Source organism: Canis lupus, chromosome 33, assembly GCF_048164855.1.
Source record: "Canis lupus baileyi chromosome 33, mCanLup2.hap1, whole genome shotgun sequence".
NCBI classification, from domain to species: domain Eukaryota; kingdom Metazoa; phylum Chordata; class Mammalia; order Carnivora; family Canidae; genus Canis; species Canis lupus.
This window is the reverse complement of record NC_132870.1, coordinates 10,300,720-10,322,963: the sequence shown is the minus strand read 5'-3', so window position 1 is coordinate 10,322,963 and position 22,244 is coordinate 10,300,720. Positions and strand designations below refer to the sequence as shown.

The 22,244-nt window shown below is 34.8% G+C and overlaps 1 protein-coding gene across 13 annotated transcripts in view; it reads right to left on the bottom strand.

The window, feature by feature from the left end:
- The window catches only part of PTPN13 (protein tyrosine phosphatase non-receptor type 13), a 203,475-nt gene that overhangs the window by 52,003 nt on the left and 129,228 nt on the right, over positions 1–22,244 (bottom strand). For 5 of the 13 annotated variants that reach the window (XM_072810058.1, XM_072810060.1, XM_072810068.1 and 2 more), the window contains 10 exons: positions 21,751–21,825; positions 21,444–21,618; positions 19,793–19,946; positions 19,386–19,524; positions 18,079–18,231; positions 16,681–16,863; positions 13,371–13,533; positions 8,571–8,988; positions 8,321–8,433; positions 6,734–6,790 (listed from right to left, as the gene is read on the bottom strand). In XM_072810058.1, the coding sequence (XP_072666159.1) occupies positions 6,734–6,790; positions 8,321–8,433; positions 8,571–8,988; positions 13,371–13,533; positions 16,681–16,863; positions 18,079–18,231; positions 19,386–19,524; positions 19,793–19,946; positions 21,444–21,618; positions 21,751–21,825 (1,630 nt within the window). The remainder of the gene's footprint in view (positions 1–6,733; positions 6,791–8,320; positions 8,434–8,570; positions 8,989–13,370; positions 13,534–16,680; positions 16,864–18,078; positions 18,232–19,385; positions 19,525–19,792; positions 19,947–21,443; positions 21,619–21,750; positions 21,826–22,244) is intronic. The other 8 variants (XM_072810059.1, XM_072810061.1, XM_072810063.1 and 5 more) reach the window with 3 other exon arrangements.

The window sequence follows — 22,244 nt, the reverse complement described above, 5'->3', positions numbered from 1 at the left end:
AGTAGGTTTATCATTCACAAATATCTCCTAAATTAAACCAATAAATATGCCACTTAACTGTCATGTTAATAAAATTACTTCATTTACTTAGTAATCTGAGCATGTGAACACAGACACACACACACACTTTCTCTCATCTCTTCCTGTTTTGGGCTGGATTGTGTCCCTTTCTCTCTCCCCCCCCAAATTTATATATTGAACCTCTAACTCCCAGTACCTCAGAAATTAACTGTATTTGGAGACAGATTAAGAAATAATTAACATGAGGTCTTTAGGACAAGTCCTAATCCAGTAGGACTAGTGTCCTTATAAGAGGAAATTTGAATACAGACAGGTGCATGCATATGCGCACACCAGGGGAAGACCATGTGAAACAGAGGGAGAAGACTGCCACCTACACGGTAAGGAGAGAGGTCTCAGAAGAAATTAATGCTGCCAAAATATTGAACTCAGACTTCTAAATCTCAGACTTGATCTCCGAACTGTGAGAAAATAAATTTCTGTTGTTTAAGTCAGTCTATGGGATCTTGTTTTAGCAGCTCTAGCAGATTATTATACTTACTAATATCAATTATAATTTGATAGCTCAAACTAGTTTGTGTGTGATGGGTGGTAGATGAATGCAATACACTCAGAAAGATATTTTTTGTAAACTAAACTTTCAAATTAATCTCTACATAATTCTTAAGCATATTGAAGCTTTTTGAAAATTACAGATTTGCCAATATATGACTACCCATAGATTTAAAATTTAATGAATGTTATAAAATACGTAGTAATTTTGTTACATAACATGTATTAATGCTTAAATGATGCAAATGTGATACTTCATAATTTAGAAATTAACCACTTTAATATCAGAAAAAAATAACAGCAATCACTTGCTCTCTGGAGTAAACAAAACTTATCTCTTAAACACCAAGCACTAATGCAAGCTGGCTAGCTCTCTGTCCCTATTTCATTTTTTTTTTGACCAAAACTTAGTTATAAATTCAGTTATAATCAATAGGAGTAGTAGTAATTCAGTATTTTCAATTAATTTATAAGATTCCAAAAAGAAAAAATCATCGGATAACATAAGAACGTTATCCATAGAAGGTATATCCATATCCATATCATATGTATGTATACACATACATACACACACATATAAGCATAAAGTCCAAGAATTAGTTAATGCTTAGCTTAATATTATCATCTAAGTATCCAAAACACTTTTATCCTAAAATAGACAAGTATCTCTAACTTTCAGCTGAAGCCAACAAAATACAACAAGACAAACCCATAAATAAAATGAAATGAATAAGAGGGTATGGTTAGGTTAAATATTAAATGTAGACTTTTATTACCACCATGAAGACAAAGTTCATTTGCTTTGTGCAAAGTGTTTTTGCCCTCAATTATAAAACTGATCAATATTCTTAATGTGTCTAAGGAGTATATGTTAGAAGTCAAAGGTATTGATTCAAAGAATAAAAATGCCATTTTATTTTCCAACGTATGTACTAAGAAAATTGGTTATTTATATTACTTATTTGGCTAATAAGTGTGTGTATAAAAAGATATTTCCTATGTAAACATTATTAGAATATGTATATAAAACACACACACAAAATAAATGTGCAATATTTTTATGGATTTATTTATAGAAGCAACAGATTAAGCTCTCTATATTCAAGGATTCGCCAATAGGATTTGAGTAATCATTCATCCTTCAAATGTTGACTGAGCAACTTTTCTGTCTAAGTCCCTCTCTAGGCAATTTAGGAAAGCAAAATGAGATAATATATATAAAAGCTGCTGCATAGGAAATGTGAGCTGAATCAGATCAGGCTACAAGAGCAAAGTCCTAGCCTGGCCGATAAATAGAAATGTTAATACAGTCAATGAAATAGCTGCATTATGATGACATGAGTCAGGCCTGTAAGAGAGGCTTCTTCCTGCCACAAATAAAGACTTAAAGGAAAGAGGGTAGGATTTTAATAAGTAGATTATGAAGATGGTTATACAGTAATATAAGGCATTAGCAAAAGCTGGGATGGAAAGAAGGCAGAAAGGGTCCTGGAGAAATGTCACACATCAGTTTGGCTAGAGTACAAGATTTAAGTAGGATGGAGATAAATATTCCTTTGGAAAGAGAAGCCTTGCGAACCCATTGTTTTTTTAACAGGGATATCCTCCACCTCACCTCCCACTGATATACAGTAACTTACTATTACTAATATGAGCCCAGAAAGAAGGAAGGATGGCGTGCGGCTGCACGTTACTTGACAGTGCTGTGCCCAAGTCCAGTTTTTATTTGTATTCTATATGTATTCTATTCATGTACATGTTCAAAATACTTTTCCTTTGGTTAAAAAAAAAAAAGACAGAGGAGGAAGTATCTGAGTTATATAGTACATGACAACTCAAGTAAACTGGAAGGTATGAATAGCATTTATGAATCTGAAAGGCAGCTAAATATTTCAAGTACCAAGACATTTCTGAGCTATTTTTATTATTATAGAAAAACAAGCTTTAATATTGAAGGAATATGTTTCTAAATCCTTAAAAGAATCTCCCCCCCCATTAATATACTCTATGAACACAGCAAATTTTATCATTATCTTAAAGTGAAAACGAGCTTCAACTTGAAAGGTCCACTTCTTTAAGTAATACAGCTGGTGTCATCCCCATTAATGTTTACTTGAAATATATCTTTAGAATAGCCACTAAATGTAGAATTTAGAAAAACAATGTGTATGCTCTCTGTGTTAGACACATTTATTCCAATGTTGCCTTTCTCATCGACCTTAAGGTTCATGTGGATATATATAGTTCCCAACCAAAATATGCATACTAACGATAGATGTACCTACAATTAAACTTAATTTCCTAATAAGAGTGTATTTCTGATAAGGCCAAAGTCATGTCAACAATTTTTTTTTTGCAAGAAAAACTGATTTTTGTTGATTATAGATATAGACCCTTTCTGAATAGGCAGCTCCCTGCCACTGATTCTATGAGGAACTGAACTGCAGGTGGAGGAGACTCTGGACAAATCCATCACTCACTCTAGGGAAGAAGATCCATTTCAAATCCTGGAGATGATGGGTCAGCAGCACCATATTGGTATAAAAACAAAGATAGGTATTTTTTAATATTTATACTACCTACCCAATGGTAGGGTAAGGGGGATAATAATAAAATCTTCGGGGTTTTATTTCTGTGCCAGTACTAATTAGCTTGTAAAACTGGGGCCACATGACATCTCTGGAACTTATTTAACACATAATATAAAGGCTTGGTTTGAATATACTTTAAAGTTCCTTTCAGTCTCAATTTAGTTAACTCTATTTTTTGCTTCTGGTTAATTCCTGTATTTGTTGAATACAGGACTTCAATTTTTGGACTTCAATTTTTATTTAACTTTCAACTTTGTATGTATCCTACTTAAGACTCAAATGAAAAAAATCTAGTATTAACATTACATTTGTCCTTGACAAATAAAGTGTGTTTTAAAATCTTGTTTATGTAACAATTTATTACTTGTAATTGAGATTGTCTACAAGGACAATAATCAGTCTTAATACTGGGGGAAAAAAGCTTATTTCAGTGTCTGTACCAGGTTACTCTCTACTTAACTCACTTTACTGGAGATTTTTTGTATTTTGCATTTGTTTTTAAGAACCCAGTGTTTGACCCCATTTTTGTGGTGTAGATAGGAAGAAAGTTGACAAATTTAGCTAAGAGGTACTTTTCAATTATATAGTAATCCTGACTTGTGGCAAACTACTTTTTTTGCATAATTCTTGTATCAGTTCTATATTTTCAGTTTTGGTTTTTTACTCTCTTGTGAAGAAATATTATAAGCATGAATGTGGTTTTTTTTTAAAAAAAGAATATTAAGCATCTTTATTTTTTTTGAAATCACAATTAATCTGAGGTTTGTAATCCTTCTCATATCTCTGTTTCATTAGAAGGTTCATGCCTTTTATTTAATCTTTTTCAAGTTTCACATTCTTTAAGGGTCCCTGAGTGTCACAAAAGGTTAAGATTGAATTCTACTTGTTGGTTCTTTTATTAAATGATAAATAATTCAATATTAACTGATGCTAAATTCTGTCTTCTAATAATCCTTGCCAGCAAGAAAGAACACTGAAATTAGAATAAGAAGTCCTATATTTTATTCATGGTCAAGTAATTCTACTTTTGGATACTCAGTTACCTTATTTGGAAAAATGTGTTTGCCATGCTCTCTTGTATGAAAACTTGGTTCTCAACAGAACGGTAAACATGAGCAGATTCCATGAGAAATTTTGAAGAAAACTGAGTTGTCTGTAAGCCAAATGGGGGTACAGGAAGATGGGTTGGCCATCTTCCTCAGGGACCACACATTCCTCAGCAGGAGGCACTAACCTCAGAAGATGAGGTTTCTGAAGGTTTAAACAGAGCAACTACCCTGCACATGTCATTCATTGGGTGTCCACTGTAAATTCATACTCTTTTCCATCAAACCTAGGTTTAAACACATTTCAGGTTCTCATTTTTTAATAGATTATTATCAAGCTTCTCTCAAAAGTTTAGCTTGGAGAAATAATGCCTACAAATGATTGGGCATTATTATCTAGGACACAGTCTGAAGAGTAGATTAGAGTATGGGCTCTGGAAACAGATCACATGTGTTCATATCATGGCTCCAGCATGTGCCAGCTCCATGACGTTCTGGACAACTCAACTTCTCTGTTTTGGTTTCTCATTTTTGAAAAGGAAATAACACTAGCACCTTCCCCATAGGATTGTTATGGGGATTAAATGAGGGATTACACAAAGTGCTTAGAATAGTGTGTGGCACATATAAGCCACTCAATAACCATTAGTCAAAATTTTTACTATTATAGACATGTTAAATTGAGGCAAAGATTTTAGGCAAACAGGTAATCTAAACTCAGTCTATGTCAGGCATTTGATTATCATAAAGCTATATAACGTGGTCTTAGTAACTTAAGCTCAAGTTTAAGTTCACTAATTTTTTCTTTAATGATATGCCTTCAAATATTTTGAGGATACATTAAAAAAAAGAGATTAAAAAACCCTTCATTTGCTATGAGTATATAAGACACTGTGTGCATTTTAACTTTTTGACTTAATTTATTTATCTTCTATGTATTCATTTATTTTAAAGATTTATTTATTTATTCATGAGTGACATAGAAAGGAAGACCAAGACACAGGCAGAGGGAGAAGCAAGCTCCTCGCAAAGTCTGATGCGGGACTTGATTCCGGACCCAGGATCACGCCCTGAGCAAAAGGTAGACGCTCAACCACTGAGCCACCCAGGCGTCCCCTGATTAATTTTACTTCCAAGAAAAATTTTCCTCTCTTGAAGAATTGCTGTGGGTATTACTATTAGAAAATAATAATTACACAAAATAGCACTTGGTACCTGACAGTTTTAACAGTATTTCTATTAGAAAATAATAATTATACAAAATAGCACTTGGTATCTGACAGTTTTATCTGCAGTTAAAAATTGCAGTTTCATAGGGCTCAACCCACTCACATACCTTCATTTTTGCCTTGGCTCTCAGGAAAATTAGAACTAAACTTAAGGTAAGACTGAAACATTTTTGGAGGAAAGTTGTACATACACAGCAATTAAATGTTCTTTGTACCATGAAAGTTGTTAGAAAGATTAGATAACAAAAGGTAAAGGTATTTTATAATTTAAACTAAAAAATTTGAATACACTGACTCAAGTCACTACACAAAATTTCTTCCTTTACTTTACTTCTTAAGACTCCTTTTAAACTATAAATACTTAGGTTTTCAAATTCTTTTTTTTTAAAGATTTTACTTATTTGAGAGAAAGAGAGACAGAGATAGCACATGGGCAGGGGAAGGGGCAGAAGGGAGAAGCAGACTCCCCACTGAGCAGAGAACCTAACTTGGGCTCAATCCCAGGATCCTGGGATCATGACCTGAGCTGTAGGCAGACACTTAACTGAGTTACCCAGGCATTTTTTTTTTTTAAAGATTTGAGAGAGAGGGTGAGAGCACACGCACATGCACGAGTAGGAGGAGGAGCAAAGGGAGAAGAAGAAAATCTCAAGACTTCCTGCTGATTGTGGAGCCCTGTGTGGGCTTGATCCCAGGACTCATGAGATCATGACCTGAACTGAAACTGAGTTCGATGCTCCACTGACTGAGCCACCCAGGTGTCCCTTCAAATTCTTTGCATAACATTTAGGATAAGATTCAGAGATAGTCCTGTTTAGTTCTCAAGCATCTCTCTGGCCCCATGTGTCTCCATACTGAGACACTTGTTCCCTGAATCTGTTATCCTCTCACTTGTCTCTCTGTCTGATCACACTATGACCTTGGTCTGGAACGCTTATCCACAACATTCTGTCTGAATTTCCTCAAGATCCAGTTCAAGCATCTGCAGTTAAAATAACTGCCTCAGTTAAAACTGTTTAATCAAGATTATTTCCCACTTGAACTACTATCTTAGGTTTCTAGAGGTCCTTATTTATAATTCGTCATTTCTCTAGTATATCATCTAGTTTAAATCACGTGTCTCATCATATCACTATTGTGCTGAAAAAATACAACTCTCCTCTGATTCCAATGTAAGACCTAAAATCCTTAGTATTGAATTGAAGACTCTTTGGTATTATGTCCAAGACTATCTCATAAGGTACAAAAGAAAAGATACGATGGAAATGAGGGGAAAAACATTTTATAAACCTACCATTTTCTTTTAAGGGTACTTGGGATGAAGGATTTCCAGAACTATGCAAAGTCATTCCTGTGGTATAAATTAAATTATTAGACAGTTTATAAAATGGTCAGATATTCTAGTAGTAATTTCTGATAAATTCATAAGAATCAAAACATTAAGGCAGCAACTTTTTAAAAATTTACACTCAGAAAAATGTCTTCCCTCAATGGGCTTATTTACTGTTTTTAATGTCTAAATTAAGCATATCAGCTTGTTTTGCAGAATAAATTTAAACACAAATGTACTGTTTCTGGCAAATGACATCTTGATATGTCAAATATGAAATGATGAAATTGAAATGAATTTTAAAAGCATTTGTTCAAATGTTAAAATAAAATTTAACATCCAGTAAGAATGAATAATCTTAATCAAAAAGCAAATGCAGAAAATAAATGTTCTTTCATGAGTGGGTTTTATTCTATCTGTGGTTTTCAATGAAATATTTACTATTCTACATATGTGGATTTTTATGTAGATAAAAGTATTTCTAATGAAAATAGCTTAAAATCTATAAGAGGTGGGGCTTCCTTAGAAACCTATTTTCTAAAAAATTGAACTAGGCTATTTTTAACACACAGGGTGGTGACCTTTAGGGTGAAATCTTGCCTTTTATCTCCAATTTTTAATTTAATTTTCACCAATTAATTTAAATTGGTGCTAGTATCATCTCTGAAAGCTGTGGAAGCCTACATTAATAAAGTAATGTTACTTTCTATAAATATCAACTGTAGAGTTCTCTTTTGACTTCATTTATTCCACAGATCTTCAATCCAAGTACAGATTAAAAAGTGTTTTTTAACTTTGTGTAATTAGGGTTAAATGTTCAAACTTTGGTGTGAGAGTTAACTTGTATTCCTTGGTAAAACAGCAACAGAAGAGGGTGTCCTTCTTTCTCTTTTGTCTCCCTACGTGCTGACTATTCTGAGTAGTTGTTTACACCTCTGTGCTTAAATATCTACTCCTAGCAAAGATTCTAGTGCATTTCCTTTTTAAGACTCATAAAGAAACAGGAAGCCTGATCTATTTATCTTATAAGACAGTACGTGTTTATAAACTTCTATACCTAAATAATTAATATGCCCCAGCTAGCTGGGAGAATTGGAAGACTTATATCAACTGAGAATTTCCACCTACCAACCATAGCACATTTCATAAAATGATCTGGTTTGAGAGATAATTCTATTCATGCTAAGCTGAAAGTACCCTAAATAAACCTTTCTTTAAAAAAATACAGTATGAAGGGAGCCCAATCCCACAGGTTTGTACGGAAAATCCAAAGGAAGGCTGTCCAAAGCCATGGCACCAGAATGTCTGGGTTCTCTCAGTACGACTGCCATGGTTTTTAATTGTGACCGAGAGAAAGTGAAGTCTGTGCCATGAAATAATCACTTGTTAAATCAGTTTTTGATTTGATTTGGTGCATTTTAAGTAGCCTAAAATTTCGTATTCATAAGCAATTTTGGCAAATAGGACAAAGAAGCAAAAATAGTATCTCAGTAACTAACATTATTTCATTCATTTCACTATGAGCATGAGGTATGGGAGAAAGAAGGTAACCTTGTTTATGCTGACCTATAACATATGCTTGACCAGGGTCTTCAAAGGATGAGGAGTCTGATTCATGTTTCTTCCTTTCAGGACTTCTATTTAAACTTGCAACAGACTTTGAACTAAAGAGGGAAAAGGAAGGTAGGAGGGGGATGTATCAATGTAAAAAAATATGGCGAAAGTAATGAAACGTCAAAACAAAAACAAATGTATGAAATGTTGAATTTACAAATATGTAGTTGGGTAATTATGTTCTTACTTATTAAGTTTTGTGAATCCTGCCCAAGATTCTGTCTCAGATCTTGCCATCTGGTGTAATGGTTTTCCTACCAACTTCGCCATGGTTTGTGGTGGGGATTCCATGTTAACAATGGCATTTTTCCGATGAGGATAAAGAGAGGCCTGACTGAGATCGTGGTATGATTTACTCATCCCTCTAGGCTTTTCCTCCCAGGAAGTTTTGTCACTCTTCTCTTTTGCATTGTTTTGCAATGGCTGGTAAAGCGACAGCTCTGAGCAGGACAGCCTCTTCAGAATCTCAGCGTGAACTGACAGAGGTCGAACGGCAAGTTTGTTCAGGGTGCTGCTGGCCAGACTGCCAGTGCTGATTGCTCGTCCCATATTAAATCCTCTAACGGACTCTGCTTGCAGATTCAGGCTCCTAAACGAGGCTCTCTCTACAAGGAAACAGGATGGCTTTACACGATGGAAACACTGCAGTACCTTTATGAGAAGAGTTATTTCAATAAATAAAACACAGCATGCAGTTTTTAATTGTTTTAATTGCTACCGTAAGTAGTAGCTTTCCAAGTGTGGCAATCCAGGATTTGAAAAAGGAATTTAGAAGGTCCTGGTTTTCAAACCATCTCTCCATCCTTGTAGCTTTCTCACAGCCAGGGCCTGGTAAGCATTTCCTACTTCATCTAATGAACCTTGAGCATTTCATAATGTTTGGGCTTCAGGCTTGCTGACTCCAGATTCCCAATTATGGGATTCAGTTAAAAATGAAAACAACATTTGACATAGAAATTTCAACCCCAGTACTGTCTCTGCTCAAATACCTGCAAGCCAAGGATGAGGAGAGGGAACGATGGAGCCTGGACAGGCCAACATGAAAAAGAAGCTATGCAGAGGAGAGTTTTACCCAGAGATAAAGTTCTTGATCTTTATATTTTTTAAAACCCATGCCAGATTGTGATGGTTGTGCAACTCTGTGAATATACTAAAAAAAACACTGAATTGTATACTTTCAGTGGGTGAATTGTAGAGCATGGAAATTATGTCTCAATAAAACTATAACCAAAAAGAAAAAAAAAACTTTTACAGAGAATTATTATTTTTTTGTTATTTCGTAACTATGCCAATCTCACCTTCCCACTTGGTTGACTTTTCATGATTTAACTGAGGCACAGGGGCCATGGGAGAATCAAATATTACTTGTCTTCTTTCATTTTTTTGGTTTCTGTTAATAAACGTGATTAAGGAGCTGGAGTTCTCTTTATGCTTAAATTCCTTTCACTCTTAAATACACATCCAAAGTCTTTTAGAGGCTAAATTATAGATACTCTATGACAAGTGCTTGGTTATTCTATTTTGTGAGAGCCAATGTCATGTCAGTATTTGAGCATCTGAGGCTATTAACAAAAGCACTGTATCACAGAATTTTAGCATCAAAATCCTTTCCTGTAAATAAAGTGCCAAGAGCACAATTTCAAATGATTTAGTTCATGCATTAGTAATCCACATTACAAGGTACCCCCAGTTTGGTGCCTTCATGGAAAGTTGCATATTATAGGCAATACAGCTTGATCACTATGTAAAACAGCTCCAAAAACTTCCTTTTAAAAAGAAAATGTCAAATGTTGCTGACTTAGATTTTTATATCCTGCTTCATTTATCTCCTAATTCCTAGGAAGATTAATAATTAATATTTCATCTCAGGCATAAAGAGCTAGGAAAACACTGAAGATTTTTAATATGCATCAGAATGAAGTTTAAATAAACATGTTTCATTGCCAACAGGATAATTCAATGTTCTTTCCCTGAGGTAGAAGTGGACACCAAATTAAAACATGAGAATAAAAATAAGTTATTGGTTTAATCTTCAGCTTAAAATATAGTTTTACTGGTGTAGATAACGTGATTTCTATTTTTTTTGCTTTAAGAGTAGACTGTCATCAAAGATGCAAAACCGAGTCTTACACAGATTCAGCTACCAGGAAATGCCTTTACACCTAACAGCTTTTTCCACCCTTAAGGAAAATGTATATCAAACTTTGGTAGAAAAAGGAAGACTGCTTTGAAAACATATCAAACATTATGCTAGTCAAATCCATTCACAGCCTAGTCCTGCATATATTCATTAGATGGGAGCAAAAACCATCCATTTATCTGGTCTGTCCTTCATCCCTTTCACCTGGAAGGGACTCCAATATGGACTGCTACAATGGGAAAGGATATTAGAATGAGCCTACATCATAATACTAATGTTTCACATTTGAACTCAAAGTTCTACTAATTCCATATGGAGTCTGCAATCCACAATACTTAATCTCTGCTTGTTATCATTCAGTCCCTTGTACTATTTAGTATTTCCTTATATTATCAACTTAACTGTTACGCTCTTTTGAAGAGAGGGACTTCGTTTATTTACTGTTATTCTATAGCACCCAGAATCATATCTTACAGGTAGTAAGTGAGTAAGTGCTCAATAAATGATTATTAATCTTCATTTCATTCTATGCAAATTAGTTCTTTGAAAACTAATCAAATAGAAATGAAGACATCAGGGTTCCAGCCTCATTTGACCTCTATGAGGTTAGGGGAGTCACTATGCTCTGAACCTGTTTCCTCTCCAGTAAAATTTGAGATTTAAAGGACTCTAGGGTTCTAGCACCAACATTCTATGATGCTAAAGAAGCAATATACATTTGTTAGCCCATCAACCTCCTACAGATACCACCAGTTATTTTCACTTGTCTGGTACAGATAGTTAAGTAGGCAGGTAGTTACTTCTAAGCCATCTTAAACAAAAAATTCCTTTAAAGGCTTAACAGAATCTAGGAAAAGATGTAGATAATACTGTCTTAAAGTGCTTTCACATAGGAGTTCAAGGATACAGAGCTGTTGTGTTCCTTGGTGCAAACCTTGAGATACATAGGACATTCTGACTTCATGGATAAGGAAGATGGGACTCCCAAGAAATCAGTTATCTTCCTAATGGGTCACTATACTACTACTACTTCTATTAGTGGTAGTAGTGGTAAAACAATGATGATAATGATAACAATAAGGATTTTATTCAATATTTACTCTGTGCAAGGCACCCTTAAGGTGCTTACATGTATGAATTCATTTAATGTTTACAACCTCATGATGTAGGTATTATCATTAGGATAATCATTTTACAGATGGGGAATTAAGGAGAGAATTTAAGTGCCTGCCCAAAGTTTCAGGGCTTTTAAATAATAATAATAATAGTAATAGTAATAATAATAATAATAATAATAATAATAATAATAATAAAGCAAGGTTTGGACCCCGGCAGTCTGGTTCCATAGTTCATGCTCTTAACTATTAAACTATTTTGTTCTTCAGTATAAGAAATGTTGAGGATGAAAGGCTGGCTTCATAGTTTTGTCTTCTGATTTTTTTCATTATAGCACATTACACCACATCTGTAATGATGTAACCTTCAATTGTTCAATTTTGGTTTGTTATTGAACAGAGTATCAGTCCAAACAGGAATATTGATAGCTCTAATAAGTTTGATATCTCATTGCACTTTTAAAATATGTAAAAGCATATAGTTTTTTTAGCAGAGCAAAGTAGGGAAAGAAAAGGAATAATGAAATTACTTTGCAGCAGTAGTAACCATATTTTGGCATGCCTAAAAATCATTTCTGAAGAAAGACTGTTAAAATGCAGAACTCAAAGATGGTGATTCATCAAGTTTCAGGTAGGTTTCTGGAATCTTCATTTTTAGTAAGCATTACACCCCTACCATCTTGACTTTGAAAAGCTGAGAAACATCTACTCACAGGCTGCCATCACCTCAGTGTGATTCTATGGGGAATACATTTTTCGTAAGATTTCAGGATGTGAGAATGTTCAAATACAGAATTCATAGGACTCTGCTATACAAGGTCATCAGTGCTATTCCATTACATTTAAAAATCTAATTCTTCAGAGTATTTCACAGAAGTCTATAAGAATTTATTATGCAGAACCAGATATTGTATAACTTTAATCTCTACATGTGGTCTTATAGAGTAACCTTTAAATATTTCAGTTCTGATGGAGATATTTTGTTCAGAGCTGAATTAGTTTCTTCAGCTAGTTCCTTTTCAAAAGGAACTGAACCTCTCTCCTGACCATTTATAGTGAGTGTAGGGGTTATTCATCTTAGTCTCTGAAGAGAGACACACTTAAATAAAACTAACAGGTGGGAAATCTGCCACTCCCAAACTGTTACAGTATGTGACTTCATTGTCCTGGATGCATACTCCCTCTGCCACCTGCCTTGTGTCTCATGTTTTTTCCCTTACCTAGAAAGCCCTTCCATTTATCTTCAACCTACTTAGTTATTTTTGTCCTTCAAATTCCAGTTCAAGTGCCATCACTGGAGTATTCTAGTTTCTGATCTCCCTCTTTTCTTACGTGTAGATAGTGTAGTTTGTATGATATAATCTGTTACTAAAACCTTGGCCCTCTCATGTGTATTATTGTTTCCTATATGTTGGTCTTACCTCCCCAAATAGTATGTAACATTCTATGGGTAGAGACTATGACCCAAATATCATATTTACATCAGTGAACCTAATGGTTAGCACAAAATAGACCTTTCAACAGGTACTCCTTGACTGATGTGATGTTTTCAAAATGAACACAAAATTAAAATTAAAGTTTTGGTTTCATTTGTGGCACCTTTATAAAGTTGACTTAGTCATTTAACATCTATATCTTGTAACTTTCATCCTAAACATGGAAATTCTTTTAAGCTTTATGGCAAAAATGAAGCTCATACCCTGAACATCTGACACAATTTGTTTCTTCTTACCAATATCTTGGGCATCTTGGTTGCTCTGTCTTGCTCTCATCTGCAGCTGGAACTTATGCTGGGAAGAGCAGAGGTGTAGCAGGTACTGGCACACCTTACTGTTGTCTGTCTGGAAGGCATGTTTTATTCCATCTGATGTATTTTGCAATGTGATTTTCTTTTTCTAAAATATTAATCAGGGATGATAATAATTAGGATGTTTTCCTACCACTTTATTACAGGACTAAATTCTGCAAACAATAAATAATAAGTACAGATATTATTTTTATTTCACATTAGGCATGAGTATTCCTTGACCTGCACCTAAAGAATATATAAAAATAGAACCCTGTTATTATTACAGATTCTGCAAATAAATGAAATTAATATCATTTATCACTTTCAGAAATTGTAGCCTAAATCAGATAGTATATCTGTTATCAGCAAGGGAAAAATTTCTTTTAATGAGATTATTGATATCTTGAGTTTACTGCAATGTTTACAAACACCAAAACTGTTCGAAAAAGACATTACAAAAATATGTTCTTCATGGATGAGAAAATGAAATTCAACAAAAACTGATTTATTAATATATAAGAGCTGTGATTCTGCCAAGAAAAATCTTGCTGGCCTGAAGGCTGGGATGGAAATTGTGAAAAGTTCAAAGAACATGTGGGAATAGAGAGGCACCGGATAACATGGCTGCTGGGATGAGAGATAGAACAGTATTTAGAGAAAGAGTGTTTCTTGCATTTAAGTTCAGGGGAAACACCAATTAATATTATCTCTTGTACGTTTCTTGAAAAATAAACATCTCTTACATAAGAGATGGGGCTTGTAGATGATCTGTAAGTCTGAAAAGACTAGCATTCAGCATGCCAGGGATCTAATGTCTCTAGAGAATTGCTCAAGTCCAATTAGATTTTACTCTAGCTCTTGGCTGCTTCTACTGTGCAAATTATTCCCTGTACTCACAACACTTGTCTTCAAATGCAGAAATAGGCACAGAAAAGTGAAATTTGGTAATGCCCACAAATGACACAGTAACAGAATATTACTCAAACTTCAATCATGCAGCGCCTTCTTAATAACTTCTGGTCTTGTTTATTTATAAATTTTTAAACTGACTTTGCTTACTTATATAAGTTCACTTAAGCTTTGTATCACAACTATAAATAGAAAACAAGTAGCACTTGCCAAAAATAGAATTCAGCTATTAAAAATAGGTAATCAGGGGCACCTGGTTGGCTCAGTTAAGCATCTGCCTTCAGCTCAGGTCATGATCTCAGGACCCCGGGATCAAGTCTCACATTGGGCTCCTTGTTCAGCAGGGCATCTGCTTCTCTCTCTCTCTCTTTGCCCCTGCCCCAGCTGCCTGCTTGTGCTCTCTCTTTCTATCTCAAATAAATAAATAAAACCTTTGAAATATATATGTAATCAATTCAATAAAAACAAAATAAGAGTGGCACCTGGGTGGCTCAGTTAAGCATCTGCCTTCGACTCAGGTCATAATACCGGGGTCCTGGGATTGAGCCCTGCATTGGGCTCCCTACTCTAGGTAGAGCCTGCTTCTCTCTTGCCCTCTGCCTACCACTCCCCCTGCTTGTGCTCTCTCTCTCTCTCAAAAATAAAAATATTTTTTAAAAATGAAAAAAACAAAAACAAAATAAGGTTATTAAATTCTAGCTGGATGTGTTACCAGTGAAATCTCTGGGACCCTGTTCTCTCTTTGTCAATAAAAGGAAACCAGCAAGTATTTAAGAGGAGTTAAAGACTCAGTAGCACCAAACTAGGATCTTGATGATCAGTAGTATACATATTACTGATTCAAATAATTGGGGAATTTTTTTTCCTAACAAACATAACCACTGTCAAGTAATGCCCTACGGTACTGTTTTCCAAGTTGTAAAGCTGTACAGGTTTGAAACAAATTATAAGTATAATTGATTCTAAGTGTTTACTGACAGACTGGACAAGACATGTGCCCAAGGGAATTCAACTGTGAGGGATGAGAAAGGCGAAGGAGGGGGACTTTTTCCATTTCTCCAGAGGCTAGTGGGAAAAAAAAAGGGGGGGGTTAAAAAGAGCTCTGTGTAGAAGGAACATCAGGATAAACAAGTTCTGTCAAACACAGGAAGTCTGCGTGGGAATGTGGTCTATTCTTTATTACTGGAGATCTTTAAAACTGAGCTAGTCGCAGCCAGTTCTATATATATGGCAGGGCTGGTGTGATAGCTTGGCAAACAAAAGAGAGCTGAATGTTAGACAATTTATTTGATTTGTTGCCTTTTCTAAACTGGTCCAAATTAGATTTGTATTTAATTTATCTAAGGTTTCCTCCAGATACTTGCCCTGCCAGTATTTCCATTGGGGAAGGTAAATGATACCCAGGTAATTTCCTGGTCTTGACAGTCTTGGGAAGATGAGGCTGTCTGGGCTTTCCCAAGAGAACATGTTATCATCTGGTAATCTTAGTGGTACCTCTGGGTTTCACAGGAAACCAACTAACCATCAAATCTAGAACTGATTTCAAAGGTCTTAGGTTGAAAATTAACCAGAGTAAGTTGGGACCCTGACATTGGTATCCTTATAAACAATGTTTTAGTGAGACCATATTTCAACCCAAATATGAATTAGATATGACAGTAGTCCCTGAATACCATCAGGAAAACAAATAAATATCTTAACACATTTTTTTATTCACCTCTGGGGTTTCCCAATTGCATTTCAATGTTCAGACTACTTTCAAAATCAAAATATGCCTTTACAGCTCACCATCTTTCATAAACATGATATTCTAAAACTTTCTCTCTATATGGGGTACACACTAAAACTTAAAACTGCAGAAAGTTCTGGGACATTAAAAATTTTTTATTTTATAAAACCCAATAAATCTCTGGACTGCTAAAATTCAAATACAGTTGCTGTGAGGGGCCCATTATTGAGCTAGACAAAATTTACTAGGGTTAAAATAATTATTTTAAAAAATATATTAGAGGCGTTTCTCCATGTGAGAAGTTAGTATCCTAGAATAAGTTCTGAATTAATAGAAAGTCAACTTGGTTGTAATTTAACTAAAGTTAATTGAGCATGTAACTGGCTAGGAATGTATACTATTCTTTTAAAAAAATCACTTCCTGAGAAAATTAAAACCAAATAAAAGTCTCAATGATACTTCCTACAACTAAGAAGAGTTAAGTAGTATTAAAATGTACCAGCCTTACTGAATAGAAAGATTTAAAGTTTACTTAAGGAAAATCGATTAATATATTATAATTGAAATTGACAACACATTTTAAAATATAATGAAAAGGGGTTTAAATGGACATACGGAAAAAGAAATCTTCTTGGTTTCCCTCCATGGAAAGCGAAGGACCAGTGTGCGAACTCCATTGTGAACCTCAAACACAAGGACACCTTTAGAATAGACTCCAAGCAATATACCAGTTTGAGACTTTTTCTCAGGGTGCACTCGATGAAAATGAACTCCATACTCCGTCAGTCTTTGGCAGACCTGTTGGAACAATATCACATCACAGCAATGCACCTTGATAAAAGGTAACATAAAGGTAGAGAAGTTGTACCACTGTAGTTTGATATGGAAAGGACAGTCTTTTCAACAAATGGTGCTGAAACAGATGGATATTCACAGGCAAGAAAATGAAATCTTGATCCTTACTTTCTTGTCCAAGTTCACGTAGTTGGTTGAAACAAGAATTCAAATCAAAACTGATTTGAATATATCAAACTATAAAATCCCAAGCAAATTCTTACCACTACATTAATCTGCTTTCTACCTTTATTAATAAAAATATAACTTAATATTTATGTCCTACAAGTATAAAAATGTAATTAAGGGAAAACACAATTACGTAATTGAACATCCTTAAACACTGACTCAACTTAAATAAAACAAACCAGTTTTTTTTTTTTTTCAGTTTGGTTTTCTTAGTAAAATCCTAGATTAAAGGTGATGTACGTCGGTGAGTGCAACCCCTTCATAGACACTTGTAGGGCTGAGAAACTTGGCTCCCTTCAATATGGAGCAGCAAATGGAAGGCATACTGTTACGTACTAGGTAGCTGAAGCAGGGGAATATTCTGAAAGTTTCTCTTCTCAACAGAATATACTTGCTATTCTTAATGGAAGTTAACACAATACTATCTTTCTTGCTCATAAATGCACCATTTATCTGAGGTCTCAAAGAAAGCTGGTGGCAGAACTGGAACCATAAAACCATTTTTTTCTGATCCCCTTCCATTATGTGAATTAGTCAGCACTGGTAAAACACCATTTTTAGAGGATGTAATTGAATTTTAAGCCTTAAAAAAAAAAAAACAAAGCAAAATAATTCTAGAATCCATATGAACTCCCCTCTTACAGCTAGTCAGTCAAAAAATTCAGTTGTTACTTCTTTACAATGGATCTTGATACATTTATAATGTATCTTGAGTATGGAACAGAATAAAGCAGAGAATCCATGGGCATACAGGTATGAGTTCAAATCAGTTTTGCCCCACACACCAGCCACTGATGTTGGGATTATTACATTTCCTCCTTGAGCTTCAGTCCTTTCCTTCACAAAATAATTAAAATACAATGGTTTTAGTCCGGTAATGCACTGTATCAATTATTGGCGCTTGAGCTTTTAGATACATATGTCCTCCAACATTTGTTGCTTACTTTGAAAAAGATACAAACTTTATCATTTGTAATCTTGCATGCTTACCTTTAAAAATTCTAACTCTGTCTCTTTTTCAGAAGCTCCCACATAGGTATTATGCAGTTTTGGTAACTCTTCTTTCACATAGGATAAATCAAGTTTCTCCATCACTCTGGGAGGCAAATAATGCTCCAGTCTAAAATAAGACACACCATGAACCTAGAAAACAGAATTTTTTTTTTAATTTTTATTTATTTATGATAATCACAGAGAGAGAGAGAGAGAGAGAGAGAGAGAGAGAGAGAGAGGGGCAGAGACATAGGCAGAGGGAGAAGCAGGCTCCATGCACCGAGAGCCCGATGTGGGATTCGATCCCGGGTCTCCAGGATCGCACCCTGGGCCAAAGGCAGGCGCTAAACCGCTGCACCACCCAGGGATCCCAAAACAGAATGTTTTTATAAGCAATACTGTTTGCCCTCTTCCTTCTATTTTAAAAATCCTGCCTCAACCAAGAGGTAGGTAAAACACTTCTATTTAGACCTCTCCCCAAGGAGTGAGTTTTAGAGGAAATGTATCAGTCTTTCTCTTTCATTCAATGAGGTAATGTGACTGAGCTGATTAGCAAGCTTAAAGAGACAGACAACGAGGGCCAAATGTCACTATGGTTAGAGTTAATGTTGTGAAGGTTGCTACTCCAGCGGCACTGACTCTTGCCCTTGCTTCCTCTTAGATTCACTTTTTCCAGGAAAACTGGCCTCAAACATCTGTTCACTGTACAGTGAGCTTTGCTAGGTTCTCAGCCCATCACTGCATGGATCCATGTGGAAGGCAGAAGACCCCTTTGATCCAGATTTGGCTGATAGCCCTTGGCCTAATATCTATTAATTAGGATTGGGAGAAAGAGGGGTAAATGCTAGATATTGTGTAACTATGAAACAGGAAATTTTACACAGAAAAAAAAGAAAAGAAAGCTATACTGTATGATTTTATATACCAATGTACGTGGGGAACCTGGTCACTTTGTGGTACCAAACTAGCCTCAAAAATCTCCAGATCTGGGGCGCCTGGGTCACACAGTTGGTTGAGCATCTGACTCTTTGTTTCACCTCAGGTCATGATGTCAGGGTTGTGGGACCAGAGCCCTGTGTCAGGCTCTGTGCTCAGCACAGAGTCTACTTAAGATTCTCTCTCCCTCCCCCTCTGTCCCTCCTGCTTTGCTCTCTAAAATAAACAAATAAATAAATCTTTAAAAACAACAACAATAACAACTCTAAATCTAAATAGCAAACACATCAACCAGGTTCAGTTTTCACTTATGCTAAGGATAAAAATATCAAGATAAAAGAGTTCCTGGAGAAAAAACTAAATCCTACCTCTGGTTGATAATCTCCATATTCAGCCTGGAGAGCCAAGGATGCCAGTAATAAAGAAGTCTCATCATCACAGTGCATCCTCTCCTCCAAGATATCCTTTCGCAGCTGAAGATAATACTGATGACAGGTCAGGGTATGTCTAGAAAAATAAATGCACATGCTAAACATCTAGGCTTTATCTTGAATCCAGGGTGAGTCTTATTATTGGCATATAAGCTGAGTTCCCAAGATGGTTTCTATTAAGCTTTTAAGGCACAAAAATTTAATAAGCTATGTTGAAAGAAATATTTCTTTTATGATAGAGATGACATTTTCATTGATCAGAATTAAATAATTCAGTACCAGTAAACTAAAGGGTCAAAAGACCAGAAGCCAAAAGAGAAAAATAGAAACTCTTTTGTACTCACTGTATTAGACTAACGTCATCCATGAAAAATTTAATTCGGAAAAACAAAGTAAAATTAATGGTGGCTTTGCTCTTTTTCTTTGGTTCTTCCTTCCATCCCTCTGGGGCCACTTTGGTTAATTTTAAATCAGGATCAACAAAGAAATATTCATTATCTAAAACAGAATGAGAAAACATCCAGATAAAATAAAAATACTTCAATGTTTTCTTCTGATTCCTTTTTTTTTTTTTTTTTTGTCAGACTTACACAAAATAGTCTCACACAAGAATAAAACAAGATTGTCAAAAAGTATGGAAAGGAACTCTAAGGCGACTGCAGACAGATGGGGGCAATATGATATGGTTGAGTCTTCTATAGGCTGAGGGCTCTAAGGCAGACAGAATTGGATTAACTCTACCACATTATTTACTATCAGTGACACTGAATAAATTCTTTAACTTTTCTAGACATCAATTTTCTTGTCTGTAAAATTAGGGTAGTACTAATTCCTGCCTTACTGTATTATTGTAGGGATCAAATGACCTAATGCATATAAAACATTTGGTAAAGCACATGGCATATGGTAAGCATTCAGTAAATATAGCTATTATTTATTATTATTGAGCTTCCAACTGAAAGCTAGGAGGAACAATACTCATTTTATTTTGTAATTCCATCTAATTATTATTGACTCTTTCCAAATAAAAGATTATTCAATAAAATCTAACTTATCCAGAATGTTCAAGAAATCAGATCTATTATAAATAGAAATTCTAATTATTCATGTGAATGGTACTACCTGATTAGTCTAAAATTTTAAATAGTAAAGTGACAGAACATTAGTAGGCACTAATTGAATGTTTATTGGATGACTTGACAAAGTGAATTATAGTTTTTAAGAAATAAGAATTCAATAAACTAAATTGAAGGAAACATTTCTTTTGTGACAAAGAAGACATTATCCTGATATCGTAGGGTTTCAGGATAATTTGATCCTCAGTTGCAATGTACGGTACTCTGTTGTCTAAAGCTAAGTTAAATTTTGAGGTAAACAGGAATTTGAAATATTGAAGAGTAATTTATAAGTATAATAATTTATTATAGTCCATCTCTAAAGCAATAAGAACCTTTGGAAATTCAAATTGTTAAATAGGAGTGATTTCTATAGAAGCTATGTTCTGAGACCACTGGGGATGTAACAAAGTTCATGTAAAGCTTAAAAAATACATAAAATGACTTTTTGAAGTCACAAAGTGAAAACATTTAAAAAAAGACTATGCTTTTAGGACAGTAGGCTAAAGAAGTTGATGTAGAGATTCAGAAATAGGATCCTGCTATATATTCAAATTCAGATTAGCGGGATACTATTTTCTAGAGTACATATGTAGGCAATTGATACACATAATGGTCCCCGAAATATAGTAACTAAAATCCACTTTAGTATAGTGACAGATAAAGAAAAATCTTCATAGTCAGGTATAGAAGATACTAAAAGACACAGCTATTAAAACAATGAACCTAATCAGGAGAAGGGGTTCCTAACTCCTACTTCTCAATGCTGACATGTTCATGGAGTTAACATTTCCCAAAACAAGTTGGGCAATAACAGGTATAGAAGTCAGCTTGTTGCCAAGTTTCCATATTGCACCCTGAGCTTAAAATATCTTGATACCTTTGAGGGTAGCTAAAGCAAACAAATGATGTTCCACTAAGCCAATGTGGGCCACAACCATATCAAACACATCTTTACAAATAGTTTTGGTATCACAAGTCAGTTCCAGTCTCTGCCCACTCAGAAGCATTATGTTTACTTTTCTTCGGTTATCTTCATTTTTCCCTTTCTTGGCCTACAATTGGAAAAAAAAAATGAATGACACTTATTAAAGTAAACATTATAAGAATTTTAACTGTTTTTTTTTTTTAAAAGTCATTACTGAAATTATTTTCTAAGAATGACACAAATTGGTTTTATTACTTACAAGGATAGACCGTGGCAAATCCAAAGATATAAATGGTTCAATTGTCATCTTCACAAACTCAGGGCCAAAGAAATTCTGCAAATCACAGAAGTAGAATCAATAGTTTTTACCCTTTAATCTAGGTCTTTCCATAAAAGGCAAATAATATAATAATAATAAATTACATGTAAAGCCACAATAGAACTAGGTGATCTGAAACAAATGTAGGAACTCTCAATAAAGAAGTATAGTAGATTTTACAAAGAACAGGAATGGGATATGCCTTGTGCCAAATGTGAACAAAAGTTCTTCCTCAGTTTCATGTTCCACCAGCGATGTCAAATGTAAAGCTTTGCTTCATACTATTTTACAAATTGAAGTAATACTGAGTTATGAAGCTCATACTAAGGATTTGGTTTAGTACTGCCAAGGCGTGAAGTGATTGAATACTTTGTTTTAGGGAGTGATATTTGTGTCCTAAAATAAATCATAGTCAAAGGACATCTACTTTGTAA